This window comes from Macaca fascicularis, chromosome 18, assembly GCF_037993035.2.
Source record: "Macaca fascicularis isolate 582-1 chromosome 18, T2T-MFA8v1.1".
Lineage (NCBI taxonomy): Eukaryota > Metazoa > Chordata > Mammalia > Primates > Cercopithecidae > Macaca > Macaca fascicularis.
In genome coordinates, this window is record NC_088392.1 from 77,125,634 (window position 1) to 77,141,289 (window position 15,656).

The 15,656-nt window shown below is 50.4% G+C and overlaps 1 protein-coding gene across 40 annotated transcripts in view; it reads left to right on the forward strand.

Annotated features, from left to right (window-relative positions):
* The first annotated feature begins 2,198 nt into the window (after nucleotides 1-2,198).
* The window catches only part of MTCL1 (microtubule crosslinking factor 1), a 125,542-nt gene continuing 112,084 nt past the window's right edge, over nucleotides 2,199-15,656 (forward strand). For 38 of the 40 annotated variants that reach the window (XR_012427324.1, XR_012427325.1, XR_012427327.1 and 35 more), the window contains exons 1-2: nucleotides 2,199-3,356; nucleotides 13,934-14,158. Coding sequence is in view for 32 of the 40 variants with exons in the window: in XM_015439859.4 (XP_015295345.3) it covers nucleotides 2,304-3,356; nucleotides 13,934-14,158 (1,278 nt within the window). In the remaining 8 variants the exon portion in view is untranslated. Of the gene's footprint in view, nucleotides 3,357-4,638; nucleotides 4,727-13,933; nucleotides 14,159-15,656 lie in introns of all 40 variants that reach the window. The other 2 variants (XM_045378087.2, XM_074022878.1) reach the window with 1 other exon arrangement.

Sequence of the window (15,656 nt, forward strand, 5' to 3'; positions counted from 1 at the left end):
CGGCCGACACCTCTCAAGCCTTTCGGGCTGCGCGGTCATCCACGCCCACCGCGGAGCCCACAGTGTCCTTCTCCCAGCGCGGGAGAAACGGCTAGGGCATTAGCCTCAAAGGAGATTAAGGAATTGGATTTCGTGGAGATTGGGTTTCGTGCGTGCCGTCTCACATTCAGAGGCATTCCCAGAAAAACGACTCACAAAGAGCACAACAGCAGCGGAGCAGGCGAGGTCTCAGTGTCCCCAGAGCTCAGCCAGGGCCAGGCAGGACGACTTCGGGGCAGGGCTCTCCTGACTTACAGGATTACAAAAAAAGGGTTCATCCTGCATTTTTTGAAGGAGATGGCTAAGTAGGGTAAATCTGTGGTTAAGATCACAGACTTTGGAGTCGATTTTTTCTTTATTTTTGTGAGTCGCCCCCCCCCCCCCCCACTTTTCTGTCCCTGCTCCCTCGGCCCCCTCACCGCGCATACTGCCACAGCCACTCGCAGCTCCCATGGCCCACCTCCCTCTCCTCCAGGCTGGTGCCCCCGGGGTCTTTCTGAGCACATCAGATCATCTTGCTCAGAATTGCCCTGGCTACCGCCTCTAGTTTAATGCCCAACGGCCTTGGTAGGATATTCGGTGCCACACACCCTCCAGTCTCCCCTCTAATCCCTAACCCACCTGCCTCCCCGCCTAGGGGCCCTGGTCTCTGCAGGCTCTACTGTGTCCTGGGCCCTCAGCTGCGAGACCAACCCGTCCTTCCAGGAAAATGCAAGCCTTCCCAGGCGGGGTTACGCTCCCGCCCTCCACCTTGTAATTATTACCTGACCCTCTGTCTCCTGCAACGCCAGGGCTAGAGGAGAGGCTGGCCCTTATTCCTATGGACACTGGCCAACATCCAACGCCTGGGACATAAACTGCACCCAATGGGATGTGAACTGCACTTTACAGTTTGCACGGTGTGTTCTGGTATTTGCTCAATCTTCACACACACTCAGGTGGCAGTACGTTTTAATGATGCAGGCGAGGGAACTGGGGCTCAGAAAGGTCTAGTGCCTTCAAGAGGTAGAACCGGTGCCCGGGCTCCGGGCTGTCTAAGCGGAGAGCCTGCAGGACTCGGAATCCTGAGGACCTGAGTTTAAGCCCGCTCATCCAGGGACTGGGTGAGGCATCGCAGGCAAGTGACTTCACCTCCCTGCGCCGGTGCCCTAGTCTTTACCGAAGACAGCAATTCCAATCCGGGACTGTGGTGAGGTTTAAATAAAACAATGCCCAGTAAGTGGCCAGCAGGCCTGGCTCGCAGCCGGAACTATAAATGCGAGTTCCCTTTCTGACCCCAGCTTGGCAAAGGCTTCTCCTGTTTGGGCAGCAGCTCCTCCTCTTCTGAACTCCCGAGGCCACAGGGGTGCCAACTGTGGAGCGCCCGCCGTGCCATTTTGACGCGAGAGCTGTGTCTGGTACCAGCGATCCTTAAAGGAGCTCGGGGACCAGGGGCACAGCTTAGACAGGACGCGGGGGAGGGGACGGGCCTCGGGGAAGCGGGCGGCGGATGGAGGGGCACGAGGGGGGCGTTGTCAGCCGCCGCGCATGCCTTCCCCAAGTGGCCGGTGCCGCCCCTTGCCCCCACTTCGCCTCCGCCTCTTCCCTTCCTCCCTAGCTCCTGGCAGCGTCTCTAGGGCCTCAAAAAGCAAGGAGGTCCCGGGCGGCGAGGGCGCGTGGACCCAGCCTGCGCCTGCTCCCAAGGGCGCGCAGGCCCCGCCCCGTCCCTGCCGGGCGCCCGCCCCCCGGGAAGCGCAAGCCCCGCCCCTTCCCTCGCCCCTCCCCCGCGCGGCGCCGGCTGGCTGGAGGCGGGGCATGCGCACGGGCAGCGGGCGAGGGCGCGGGGCGGCGGGGCGCGCGCGTGCGGCTTCTCTCAGCCGGGAGCGGCGGGGGCGGGCGCGGGCCGTAGCGGGCCGGCGGTGGGCGGGGAGCGGGACGCGGGAGCCGGGCGCGCGCCGCCAGCGCCGCCGCGGCACCGGTGACCGCGAACCCGGAGCGCGGGGTCCGGGGATGCGAGCGGCCAGGAGCCGCCGCGCTGCTGAGCCGGGAGAACTCGATCCACGGTGACATCAGCGAGGGGCGAGCGCGGCGGCGGCGAACCCCGCGGGAATCCTTGGGGCCGGGGTGCGGGGGGCGGGGAACGGCGGGAGCGCGGGGCGCAGCCCGGGCGGGGCTGGGACAGTGATGAGCGAGTGCGCGGGGAGGCTGCACGCCGCCGCCGCCGCCGCCGCAGCCGTCGCCGCCCGGAGCGTCTGCCGCCTGAGCTGCTGCCCGCGGACCCCGCCATGGAGACGCTGAACGGCCCCGCGGGCGGAGGCGCCCCGGACGCGAAGCTGCAGCCGCCCGGCCAGCACCACCGCCACCACCACCTCCACCCGGTGGCCGACAGGCGGCGGCTGCACCGAGCGCCCTCGCCCGCCAGACCCTTCCTTAAGGACCTGCACGCCCGGCCCGCCGCGCCCGGCCCGGCCGTCCCCTCCTCGGGCCGAGCCCCGGCGTCCGCCGCCCCGCGCTCGCCCAACCTCGCGGGCAAGGCGCCGCCCTCGCCGGGGTCCCTGGCCGCGCCCGGCCGCCTCTCCCGGCGCAGCGGCGGCGTCCCGGGCGCGAAGGACAAGCCCCCGCCGGGCGCCGGGGCCAGAGCGGCGGGCGGTGCCAAGGCTGCCCTGGGAAGCAGGAGGGCGGCGCGCGTGGCGCCCGCGGAGCCGCTGTCCCGGGCTGGGAAGCCTCCCGGAGCCGAGCCGCCGCCCGCCGCTGCCAAGGGCCGCAAAGCCAAGCGCGGCTCCCGGGCGCCACCCGCCCGCACCATCGTTCCCCCGACCCCGGCCGCCCGGATCCCTGCCGTGACCCTCGCGGTGACCTCGGTGGCCGGGTCTCCGGTCCGCTGCTCGCGCATCAGCCACACGGACAGCAGCTCCGACCTCTCCGACTGCCCCTCCGAACCCCTGTCCGACGAGCAGCGCCTGCTCCCTGCCGCCAGCAGCGACGCCGAATCTGGCACGGGCTCCAGCGACCGAGAACCCCCCCGAGGAGCGCCGACGCCGAGCCCCGCAGCCCGAGGAGCGCCGCCGGGCAGCCCCGAGCCCCCAGCGCTCCTCGCCGCGCCCCTCGCCGCGGGCTCCTGTCCCGGGGGCCGGAGCATCCCGGGCGGGGTTTCCGGGGGTTTCGCGGGGCCCGGCGCGGGGGAGGATGCCCGGGGTCGCGCACCGCCGGAGCGACCAGTCCCCGGGACCCCCAAGGAGCCCAGCCTGGGCGAGCAGCCTCGGCTCGTGCCAGCGGCGGAGGAAGAGGAGCTGCTGCGGGAGATGGAGGAGCTGCGCTCGGAGAACGACTATCTCAAGGTGAGCCGCGCCTCGGCCGCAGGTGTCCCGGGGCGCCCCCGGAGGGCCTGGCTGCGGCGGGGACCCGCCAACCCCGCCTTCCTGGGCCTGTCCAGCGCCTTCTCCCTCCTGCCCTCCACGGTCCTGCCCCCGCATTGTCAGGCATTGGGAACTTAAGCCTAAACTTCTGGAAGGAGCAGCAAGACCTGGGGGTCTCCGCCAGTTCGCAACCCACTTCGCTGTTCTCGCGTCTAGAACTCTTGCCTCTCTTCGCTGCTACTTTTACTTTTGTTGATCTGTTGGGGCCTAGGAGGCTGTAATCGTTTTGGGGACATCAGCCGACACCCCCGTCCCCGCTCAGAACGTGTCAGCCTCACTTGTGGGAACAGGTGATCCTTCGCCAGGGAGCTCTAGCCGGGCCACGTGCAGGCGTGGCGGTTCAGGACAATGCCACTGGGGGGCCCCGGCTGCGGACCCGCCCGCCGCTTCTGCAATAACAGAAAGAGCTGGGGGCCCTCGGGGTCTCCTGGGCTCCGACATCCCGGGTGGAGGGGGCCGCGCCGTTTTCGGTGACCAAGCTGAAGCTCAGTAGTGGTCCTTGGAGTGTGGCCCGGGTTGAGGAGCAACAGTGTTGCGCCGGCCAGTCCTTTGTAAGCATCCAGGAGCCGGCTTTCTGTGTCAGGAGAGGCCACGCCAGCACTTTCTAAGGAATCGCGGCGCCTGCTGCACTCTCTGAGTATTTTCCGGCAGGGCCTGCCGGCAGTGGCCTTAGCACTGAGTGCTTAATCCGGCTCCATCTTTTCTCCACGGAGGGGGGCTGACGCTGCAGACCGGGTTCCCGGGGTCAGGACGATCCAGGTGACTTGAGAGAAAATAAGGGGAGTTGTACTGGTAGCAACTGTTTTATTTATTGTAATCTTCAGGTTCGTAAACAACTCCGGTGGTATAAATCTGTGTATCTGTTAAGTCTTAGTGAGCAGCCTTCAAACCCAGGGGTGTGGCCCTGCGTCTTCAGAGGGTTATGTGATTTGAGCTGTTTTCTCGTTTTTGGCTAATGGGATTGAGGACTGGGTTTTAAGGTGAACGGTGAAGTCTGCAGTTCACAATCAGAGCACGTTAACACTGCTGGGTGGTCCCAAGCCTAAATTTCTTATGGAGCTGCTCCAACCAGCTGAGCCTTGTAGTTATTTTACTTTGTGCAAGAAGTAACAGTGAGGCAGAGAAAGAGAGGTGACAAAATAAAGATTGGGACTTACAGCAAGATGTCTCAGATAGTATGTTTGCTTTTGTCACTTACTCTTAGGTAATAGACAACGGAGTGAAGTTCAAAGGCAACTATGTTGCAGGTGACTCCATCATGAAAGCAGCTGTTTTGTAAATCTCCAACAAATGTAAGCTCCCTGAGGGTGACAAAGATAATCTTGTTTCTGTACCCTGGGCTCTTAGCATAACCCCTGACTTACTTTCTGATTGAATGGTGTTTATCCAAATGACTGCTATGCAAGGGAAAATTGTATTTCTTTAAAGAAGTTTCTCATTATACCTTTGATCTTAAGGTAGGCTATCCATTATTTTGAAATTCATCCTTGGTGCAACTGGTTATTTGCTTTATTTTTTTGCAATGAATGAAATGTGTCTGAGCCTGGAGTCTCATATAGTGTATTTGGTATTTCAGTGGATCTTCCCAACAACATAGCGTGGTGGTGGTGGTATCATGGTCATAACTACTATTTCACAAACGGAGATGCTGAGAACCTAAAACAGAAGTGACATGGCCAAGGTCATGCAATGAGTAACTGGTGGCACCTGTGTTTCCCCAGCGCCTCTGCCCATTTTACTGCACCGGGATGCAGCCGTATTTCCAGCGAGGCTGCTTTCCTCTGAGCACACTGCTTCTCAGTTGTTTTCATAGCTCAAAATGTTCCTTGTGGTGAGCTTTTCTAGGGGCCCTCTGTTTTCAGGTGAGAGGGCCGTCATAACCGTCTCTCCACTAGCCTGTGTACGAATGGTCACATAAATCCCACTGCCAGTGTTTCAGTTGTGAGGACTGTTCAGTTGCCATTTACTGTGGAGGAGGAGTCACTTGCATCCATTTACTCTGCCTGAGCCCACTTCCCCACCCTTCCTCTGGCCAGCAGCAGGGGAGAGAAGAGGGTTCTGAAGGAGGCTAGCAAACCAGATGATGACGTGTATGCATGTGAGGTGCTCACTTGGTCACTCAGAAGCTTAAATGACAATAGTTCAGTTCGGGAAAGAAACGCAAGGATCCGAATGGACTTTTTTCCTACAGGTCATGGAGCCTGCCCACATGTGCAAAATTGGGTCCAGAGCTTCAGGGACCCCATGGGGCACAGGCAGTAGTCATGCCTTTGCAGTGGTGGTTAGCGTGTGCCCCTTATAAATCAAAACTTCTCTTTTTGTTGTTTTCAGGGGTACTTTTTTCTGGTTTTTTTCTTTTCTTTTTTCTAAAGAGACAGAGTCTTGCTCTGTGGCCCAGGCTGGAGTGCAGTGGCATGATCATAGCTTATTGCAACCTTGAAACTATGGGCTCAAGTGATCCTCCTGCTTCATCCTGCTAAGTAGCTGGGACCACAGGTACACACCACCAAGCTGGGCTAACTTTTTAAATTTTTTATAGAGACAGGGTCTGGCTATGTTGTCTAGGCTTGTCTTGAACTCCTGGCTTCAAGTGATCCTCCCTCCTTGCCGTCCTAAAGTGCTAGGATTACAAGTTTGAGCCTCTGTGCTCCGTAGGGGTACTTTTTAAAGAGGGTAGATAAAAGTACATCCTTGACCTGCTGCTTTGTTAGGGAGCTGCACAGAACTAACTCTCAGGATTAGATACAGCATCCATCTATTCCATTGTATCTGACAAGAGGCTTGGCCCACAGATTTTATGTTGCTGTATTCTGGAGGATTCCAAGTAAGTGCTGTCATCATTGTACAAGACTGTTGCAGTTTCTGAACTAGAATGACCAAAGCCCAATTCAGCAGAAAAATAAGTCCAGCAAAACCTTAGGAGGATGTCCTATGGATCAGGACATTTAAGTGGAATTATCTTGGCTTTTAGCCAGGCTGCTGTATTTTTTTATTTTATTTTATTTATTGTTTTTGAGATGGAGTCTTGCTGTGTCGCCCAGGCTGGAGTGCAGTGGCATGATCTCGGCTCACTGTACCCTCCGCCTCCCAGGTTTAAGCAGTTCTCCTGCCTCAGCCTCCTGAGTAGCTAGGATTACAAGTGCCTGCCACCATGCTTGGCTAATTTTTGAATTTTTAGTAGAGACAGGGTTTCACCATGTTGGCCAGGCTGGTCTTGAACTCGTGACCTCAGGTGATCCGCCTGCTTTGGCTTCCCAAAGTGCTGGGATTGCAGGCATGAGCCACCGCGCCCGGCCTGGCCTGTATTTTTTAAAATAGCCAGTGTCAACAGAGAGGTAGACACCTTCTGTTGTGCTGTAACAGAGCACAATTTCATCATCTCTGACTCTGCTTTCTGTTCCTTCTCCACCTTCATCAAATGGTGCCTGGGTGACTAGGTGAAAAATGCAAAATCAATCCAGGTAGCTGGCTTTCGTGGGAAAACACAGACAGAAAAGCACTCTTGTTGTCCTTTGACCTCTGATAAACTCAAATACGTTTGGAAGTATTCCGAAATTCAGGTGAGCGCTTCAGTTGAGTTATCCAAAGGCCTGGGCTTCTCATAAAACCCAGGCACTTCCTTAATGTTGAGGACCTTGGGTAAAGTGCTGGTGTGTTCCTTCCCTGCCAGGCTGCCAGGCCTGTGTTTTGCTCGAGTGCTCTGAGACAATCAGACAAGCCGGAATGCTCATTGTCAACATATTAATTATGTTCTCTGTTTCCACAGGCTTTTCAGGAGGACTTAATCAGTTGGCATTTACTAGCCTATTTTGAAAATGCTTTTAGTGGCCATAATCTCACACCTCCCCCACCCCCAAAGAGTGTCCTCTTGTCATGCTGACCTCCGCAGGGTGGGTGAGGATTGGGGTGGGAAGAGCTGTTTCTTTTTGCTTTGCTTTCTCAGTTATTTCATAGGAATTGTTTTTTGTTAAAAGAAAACAAGTTGGTGCTAGATACAAGGGCAGATAAAATTGGCTTCTTGGAGAGGAATGTGATTTCCTAAGGGAGAGGTTGAGCTTTGGTTTTATGGGTTGCAGTGTCTCACTGCCGATCCAAGTTTACCATCCTGCTTCTCATTGGAGTTAGCCAGGGCCTGGAGTTTCAGGCCCTGACCTGGTTAGTGACATTTGGCTGCCGGGCTGCCCAGGTACCTGGGCTCAGTGTGGCCTGGGGGTGGAGGGGCACTTGGAGAGGAGCGCAGGCGGTGCTCTGCTGCTGATGTGTCTCAGCGCCTCCTTGCTCCCCGCCTCCTACTCCTTTCTCTTTCGGAAGGGTTAACATGGACAGTATTCCCCATTCTTTCCCGATATTCGCTGTCCATACCCGCTGTGTATTCAGCCAGTGAAAGAGAGCGGCTGTGATCATTTTCAGTGGCAGCTAATGTAGGCGAGAGCTGCGGCCACCAGCTGCTGGCTGGACCGTCACCTGGTAGACAGTGGGAGTGGCCCTGCACCTCCTTAGTTACAGCTGGAACTCTTGGAGGAGAACATTTCCCTTGTCCGGAGGGAAGTGAGGTGGATTATTCGTATGTTACAAAAGACAGTAGTTTCTGTCTGCCCAGAAGATAGAATTATTGCAGCAGTAGCCAGATGACTGCTTCTACCATCCAAACTGGGTCTATTTAAAGAGGAGGTGCTAAAATAGAGATAGTTACTGATTTTGGGTATTTAAAAGAGATTCAGATTTTCATATAGTTATTAACATGATTAAGAGTTTTCATCACTTTACTAAGAAACATGGATTCGGTTTTTATTATATATTTATGAATAACTATCCTGTTAGAGGTTTTCATCGAAACATGTAATTTTAATCTTGGTTTACTCTAGTGCACACGTGGTACCTCATTATTCCTCTAATTTGAGATACATGATAAGGCTTGATTTGTCAGCCACAGGCAAAGGGGAATAGTTGACCGGACTTCACAGTACTTCAAGATTTCATTTTATATACAAAACTTAAAAAAGATACTTAATTAAAACTAGCTTTTCAATGAGATAATGATCTAACACTTAAGTATCCTCTAGACTTGGTGTTAATTCGGTAAAAAACTATTAAGGACAGTTTTTTTTTCTTATTTCCGTGTATAAAAAGACAATAGCAATTTTCCAATTTTATTTACTATCTTTTAAGTTACACCTGTCAGAAACATCATATGCTCTGCTAGATTTGGTGTACGTAAACTTTTAGTAGGCAGATGTCGTTAAGGTTCTGCAATACAGTTTTCTACATTGGAGCATGCTGTAAGAAAATTAATGTAATGTTAGTTTGAAAATCGCTATCCATCATGACCCTAATTCCAATAATCATAGTTTTTGCTCTTCAGATGGCTGCTGCCAGCTTACATGGTTTATAATTTGCTTCTGTTTAACTGCTTTTCATTGAACCTGAAAATTGCGTTTTTCTAGGCTCTCTGGGGAGAGTTGAAATACTGGCCCTGGTCCTATCTCTGCAACAGACCAGTGGTAGAAAGCCATTTATACTTATAGAATCTCAGTTTCCTCATTTTAAAGATGGGAGTATTAGCCAGGCATAGTGGCATGTGCTTGTAATCCCAGCTACTCAGGAGGCTGAGGCAGGAAGATCACTTGAGCCCAGGAGCTCAAGGTGGCTGGCAGTGAGCCATGGTTGCACCACTGTGCTCCAGGTTGGGTCACAGAGTAAGACCCTGTCTCTTTAAAAAAAGGAGGGAAGAGGCATGGATATCTTTGCCGCACATTGCAGTGTCTTCCTAAGAGCCAGTTGCTCTAATGGATATGCTTGTGTGTTGTCACTTGTCGAGCTGTAAATGTTAGGCTGCTTTTATTGGTTTACACTGATGATCGGCTTTTAAAAGTACAATTGAAGGTCTGTTATTGTTTCATTCGTCCAGGTTGAAGCAAATAATTTATAGTATTTACTTGAAAGAGTGTGTGTTTGAAAACAGACAGGCCCGGGTTTGCAGTGTGGCTTCCGTTTACTAGATGTGAAGCTTTGGACACATGTAACTAGCCTCGGTTTTGTTTTTTTGTCTAGAAACTGTGTAATATGTTCCTGACAGGGTTGTTGTAGGGTTGGTAATGAGGGTGAGGTGCTTAATAAACGACGCCTGTTCTGTAAATTTAGATAAAATATGAATTATAAGAGCAGTTATTTAAATACGTGCAGTTATGGTGCATTAGTCCATTTTTATACTTCTGTGAAACACTAGACTGGGTAATTATTATAAAGATAAAAGGGTTTAATGGACTCACAGTTCCACATGGCTGGGGAGGCCTCACAATCATGGTGGAAGGCAAAGGAGGAGCACAGACACATACTACATGGAGGCCCGTAAGAACCGTGCAGGGGAACTGCCCTTTATAAAACCAGCAGATCTCTTTTGAGACTTACTCACTATCACGAGAACAGCACAGGAATAACCCGCCCCCATGGTTCAGTTACCCTCCCACTGGGCCCCTCCCATGACACATGAGGATTATGGGAGCTGTAGCTCAAGATGAGATTTGAGTGGGGATCCATATGGTATGGGGAACCATATCATATGGTCTCTCCCTAATTTTCTTTTTTCTTTTCTTTATTTTTTTTGAGACAAAGTCTCACTCTGTCACCCAGGCTGGAGTGCAGTGGTGCCATCTCTGCTCACTGCAAGCTCTATCTCCTAGGTTCACGCCGTTCTCCTGCCTTAGCCTCCCGAGTAGCTGGGACTATAGGTGCCCGCCACCACGCCTGGCTAATTTTTTGTATTTTTAGTAGAGATGGGGTTTCACCGTGTTAGCCAGTATGGCCTCCATCTCCTGACCTCGTGATCCGCCTGCCTCGGCTTCCCAAAGTGCTGGGATTACAGGTGTGAGCCACCGCGCCCGGCCCCTAATTTTCTTTTCAGTACAACTAATGTTGGTGATATTTGTGCCAAAAAATATTGCTGTTTACATCTGGCCTGCTCAATGATGTGGAGGCGTGGTTGCATCTAGCCCTTGAACAGTTTTCATCACCTGTAACATATGTATGAAAATGTAGCATTTAACATTAGGGTGGATGTGGGTTCTCCTATTGCAAAGTCTGAAAGCTAGAGAGGTTTTATACCTGGAAGCTGTATCTTGCATCTTAGGGCTATATTGCATTTTAAAAACTTTTGTCTGAGTTAAGATAATCCCAGGCATTAATGACTCTGGAAGGCTTTCTGGAAGGAAAAGCAACCACAAACCATTCTTCTCATGAACAGAATGGCCACAGTCACTGTATATTTGTATGTAGGGATATACATATACATATATTGACTTAGTGTTGAACATTTAGTGATTATTGCTTGTATTGAACCGATTTGTATTAATGATTCAGTGAAACAATTACCTCTTTACTCAGAAACAAGCATTGCTATTAGGTTCTTAAAGTCTGATCCATTAGTTTCATGGATGGGGTGTGAATCAAACTTGATGTTGATTTTTGAAGATTCAGAACTAACTTCCCACTCTATTGAAAGAGTGACAACCACAAGGCTCATTTTAAAGCGTTCAGTCTGCAGTTGACCTCCTCTAGGAGTGGGTAGTGTAGGGGTACAGCTCCCATAGGGCGTCATCAAAGCCTCAGTGATCAGGCGTCAGTAACAGCCTACTCTTTGTGGAAGATTTCTGGAAGGTTGGCAAGCACTGTCCTGAAAGAGCTGTGTTCTCTGGTCCCCTGAAGAGCCCAGACCACCCATTCTGTTTATGTGTGTTCAGCTGATCACCTCCTATGCTCAGTTCAGTAACTTCCAGTTCCAGCAGATCTTACCACAAGGACCAGGATTTACCAGGAGAGATTTCCATGGAGGAAAAAAGAAATGAAACTCAGTTAGAGTTCACAACATTTTCGGTGTTAAGATTGATCTTTCTTAGGACACATTAGGACATCTTATATTTTTAATATTTTCATCATTGGTATAGAAATTCTGTAGGAACATTTAGGAGCCAAGAAGAAGAACATTTTATGCATTTGACTACTGGGAAGTTGGTGAAGCTCTCTTCTTTAACATCTGTTCTCCTTGGTAGCCTATTGAAACAGGCTCCAGTTGAGTCCTGGTCAAGCGAGTAGCTCATTCTCTTGATGGGATAGTGTAGGCAGAGTGGAGAGAACCTACAGGCTGGATTGGGGGATGAGTTGCCATATCTGTGCCCTATCCAGTCGACCATTGTGTATAGCTAAGGTTGACCGAAGCATCTTTGTCACCCCATTTTGTGCCAACTCTTATTTTTCCATAAGGATTCCCAATTTTATTTCTTGTGTTTCTTGTACTTAATCTTACCTAGGATAAACACATCTTCAGGAGATTTCTTTTTGTTCTTTTTTTTTTTGTCTGAGGCTCAGATGTTGGGCATGTTGTTTTATATTGTTAGTCAATTCCTGGTTTTAAGAATAAATACAGGATTAGCATGAGTGGTAAGAATCCAGGAACAAACTAAATAGCAGGACAAGAATGGACAATTAGGGTGTCTAAGTGTAGGCGATACTTTTTTTTCTTGAACCTTAATATTAGGTGAATAAAGTAAATGGGAATAACTGAGTGCATGCTATTCTGGAGGCATCTAAAACATCAATTATGAAACCAGTCAAGAAAACCCCTAGAGTGTTTTCTTAATCTTCCTCCTTCCGAAGTGTTCCTCCTTTAAATCTTGTGTAACACTTCAGTAGCGTGAGTATCTCATACCTGCAGCTACGTCTGTAGGTTTGGGAAGAAGCTTTCATCATTGGGCTGCAAGACTGGAACAAAGCGAGCATGCAGTTGTGTCTGATGTTAGTTGGCTTTCTGACTTGGTGTTTGTAAGTGTTCACTGGCGCACCTGTGTGTTCATTCAGCAATATTTATTGAGGGCCTACTGTGTGCTCCATGCTGCTCTGGATGCAGAGAGGAGCAAGACAGACAAGCTTGCTCCCCTCTGAAGCTTACCTTGTTAGTGTAGGTGACAGACAGTAAGTAGGAAAAAATACCAATACTATTAGATGGCACTCAGAGGTGGGAAGGAAATAGAGCCAGCAAGAGACTAGAGACTTGGGGGCTGATGAGGGTGGTCAGGGGAGGCTTTCATGACCTCAGGTTATATGATGGAATGAACTCTGCAGAGATCTAGAGTGGGGAGTGTTTTCAGAAGTGGGAATAGCAGGTAAGGTCTTGAGGCCTGAAGAAGCAAAGGTGCGAGCAGTCTCAGACCCTGCAAGGCTAGTCGTGGGCAGGGAGGGAGTGTAGCCAGGAGGCCCTAGGAGGCCTGGAAAGAAGGAAACCCCTGGAGGGTTTGAGAAGGGAGTGAGGTGGTCTGATTTGCACATTAAAAGGATCACTCTGCTGGGTGGGGGACAGACTATAGGAGGATTAAAGGGCCAGCTGGGCAGTGGGCACCTGTGTGTCTCCACTTATATCTGTGTGTGGCTCCCCTCCCCCAGGGATGGAGGCCTGGACCAGGGTGATCCATCCGGAAGGGGCACAGCTCTGGCTGAGGGCTTGGCTGCAAAATGGGAGGGAAGGGAGAGCCAGGAATGACTCCTTGGGTTCTCCTGTATTCACGGTACATTCCTGTGGACAGCAAAGAGTGGAGGTGTGGGAAATACAGGATGGGTGAATGGGAAGAAACATACCCAGTGTGTATTTAAAATAATGGAAAATGTCTCATTTGTGGATAGAGTCGCTTAGTTGATGCTGAGATGCGTCTTGTGGAACAGAATTTTTGGGACATTTGCAGGTATGTTACAGTTCCAGGGCAATTAGCAGTTGTTATCCTACTGAAGTGTATGTTCTTTTTTTTTTTTTTTTGAGACGGAGTCTCGCTCTGTCACCCAGGCTGGAGTGCAGTGGCCGGATCTCAGCTCACTGCAAGCTCCGCCTCCCGGGTTTACACCATTCTCCGGCCTCAGCCTCCCGAGTAGCTGGGACTACAGGCGCCCGCCACCTCGCCCGGCTAGTTTTTTGTATTTCTTAATAGAGACGGGGTTTCACTGTATTAGCCAGGATGGTCTCAATCTCCTGACCTCGTGATCCGCCCGTCTCGGCCTCCCAAAGTGCTGGGATTACAGGCTTGAGCCACCGCGCCCGGCCTGAAGTGTATGTTCTTTGAAGGCAGGGTCCCTATGATTCATCTTAGTACCTAGATTATGCCTTAGAGATAAAGGCTTAGGTCAATGTTTGGTTTGAATCGAAAGGTTCGATTATCTGCAGAGTTGATTTTATTTGATTATGTACGGAGATGTTGGGAGTGGGATAAGTTCTGAGAGGCCACAGTGAATAATCCAGTTTATTAGCTTCTGGTTACATAAGATTTGAACAGATACTCAGTTATATTATCTCGTGCAAATTTCCAGAGGTTCTGCTGCCTATCACACAGGCGTGGCCTTGAGCTGATGGGTAAGCGTGCAGGTTTTCGATATTTAGTATTGAGGAGCGGGGATGAAGGAGAGACACACCATCCTTTTTTGATGTACTTGGCTCATAAATCTTCTCTGTCTGGTTTGCATAGGATGAGTTAGATGAACTCCGTGCTGAGATGGAAGAGATGAGAGACAGTTATTTAGAGGAAGATGTTTACCAGCTGCAGGAACTTCGGCGAGAACTGGACCGTGCTAATAAAAACTGCCGAATCCTGCAGTACCGTCTTCGGAAAGCTGAGCAGAAAAGCCTGAAAGTGGCTGAGACAGGTCAGGTGGATGGCGAGCTTATTCGAAGCCTGGAGCAGGACTTGAAGGTGAGTGAGAGGGGTGGTGCGTGCACCCCCGAGGCTGCAGGACTGGCTGGCCACGTGCACATTGCCCTGGTGTTTTTTCCCTGCTTGTGTCTGTCTCTACAGATTGCAGCAGAAACAGTCTTGGTTTGCTTTATGGCTTATAGAGTGTGTGTAGTTGTGTGACTTTGACAGCCCAAGGTTTAAATTTGTCATAATGTTAACTTTAAAAAATGATAATAATCTGCGATAACAAAGAATTAATACATGCCAATGGATCTGACAATTGGATAGAAATTCTGCAGAAACTCTGAAAGATATGAAATTAAAAAAAAATCTATTTAAAAAAAAATCTATTATCAGTGTAGTCAAAGGCCACTCGTAAAAGTTGACCATATCACTTCACATTTTTTATTGTTATTTAGGTTTCTAGGATGCAGAAATCCTGACATTCCCATAACCCAAGCAAGACTTGTGTAGTGAGGATCTAACGCCAGGAGAAATTATCACAAATTGTCTAAGGTGTCTTTGAGAACCACTGGGAGAAGTGGGAATAATGGGAAGAAATCCCAGACTTTATGCCATTGTCTCTCCGTGGGCAGTGAGGCCCTCATGACCTGATTATCAAATCATTTATCTAGAGATGAATTATGCATACTGTTCTCTTTATTACCAGAGTGCTTGTGAAATCTCATCTAGCCTTTCAGTGTGATAACAGGAAAAGAACCTCTGTAATTCTACCAAAGTTATAAACCACTAACAAAATGTCATTCGGTGTAATAAAGGGTGATTTATATTTCTCTTACAAGGCCTCTTTCCTCATTTGCTTTTAGAAAGTAAACATGTTTAACTGCTTTGCTCATTCAAATGGTTTACCATACCAGAGCCACAGTACAAAATTTAAAACTTGACTACATTGAACATCTTAAGCATGCAGCATTTTTTTTTTTATTATTTTAGACACAGGATCTTGCTCTGTCACTCAGGCTGGAGTGCAGAGGCACCATCATAGCTCACTATTACCTCAGACTCCCTGGGCTCAAGCGACCCTCCCATCTTCACCTCCAGAGTAGCTGGGACTATAGGCACCACCATGCCTGGATTATTTTTTATTTTTATAATTTTTTTAGAGACAGGGTCTCACTGTGGTTCCCAGGCTGGGCTCAAACTCCTGACCTCAAGTGATCCTGCTTTCTTTGCCTCCCAAAGTGCTGGGATTACAGGCAACTTATTTGTTTTGTTAGCAGGTGGGTTCGGTATAACTTTAGTGAATAGAAATGTTTATTTGTTTACTATTATTTAAATTTCTCGCTTAAAGCCCGTGAGCCTGGGCAGAATTGGCATTCGTGGTGACCATCTCTGGGGGAGGAGGGTTATCCAAAGTGGGCTTTAAAAACTATTTATTTTAAAGCCATTTAACTTTAGCAGTTGGGGGGGTTGTATACCAACTTTAGTGACAGTAATGTTAGCACGTTCTGATAATGCACCACTATCAGACCAGCCGGAGTGGCCTTTTAGTCCA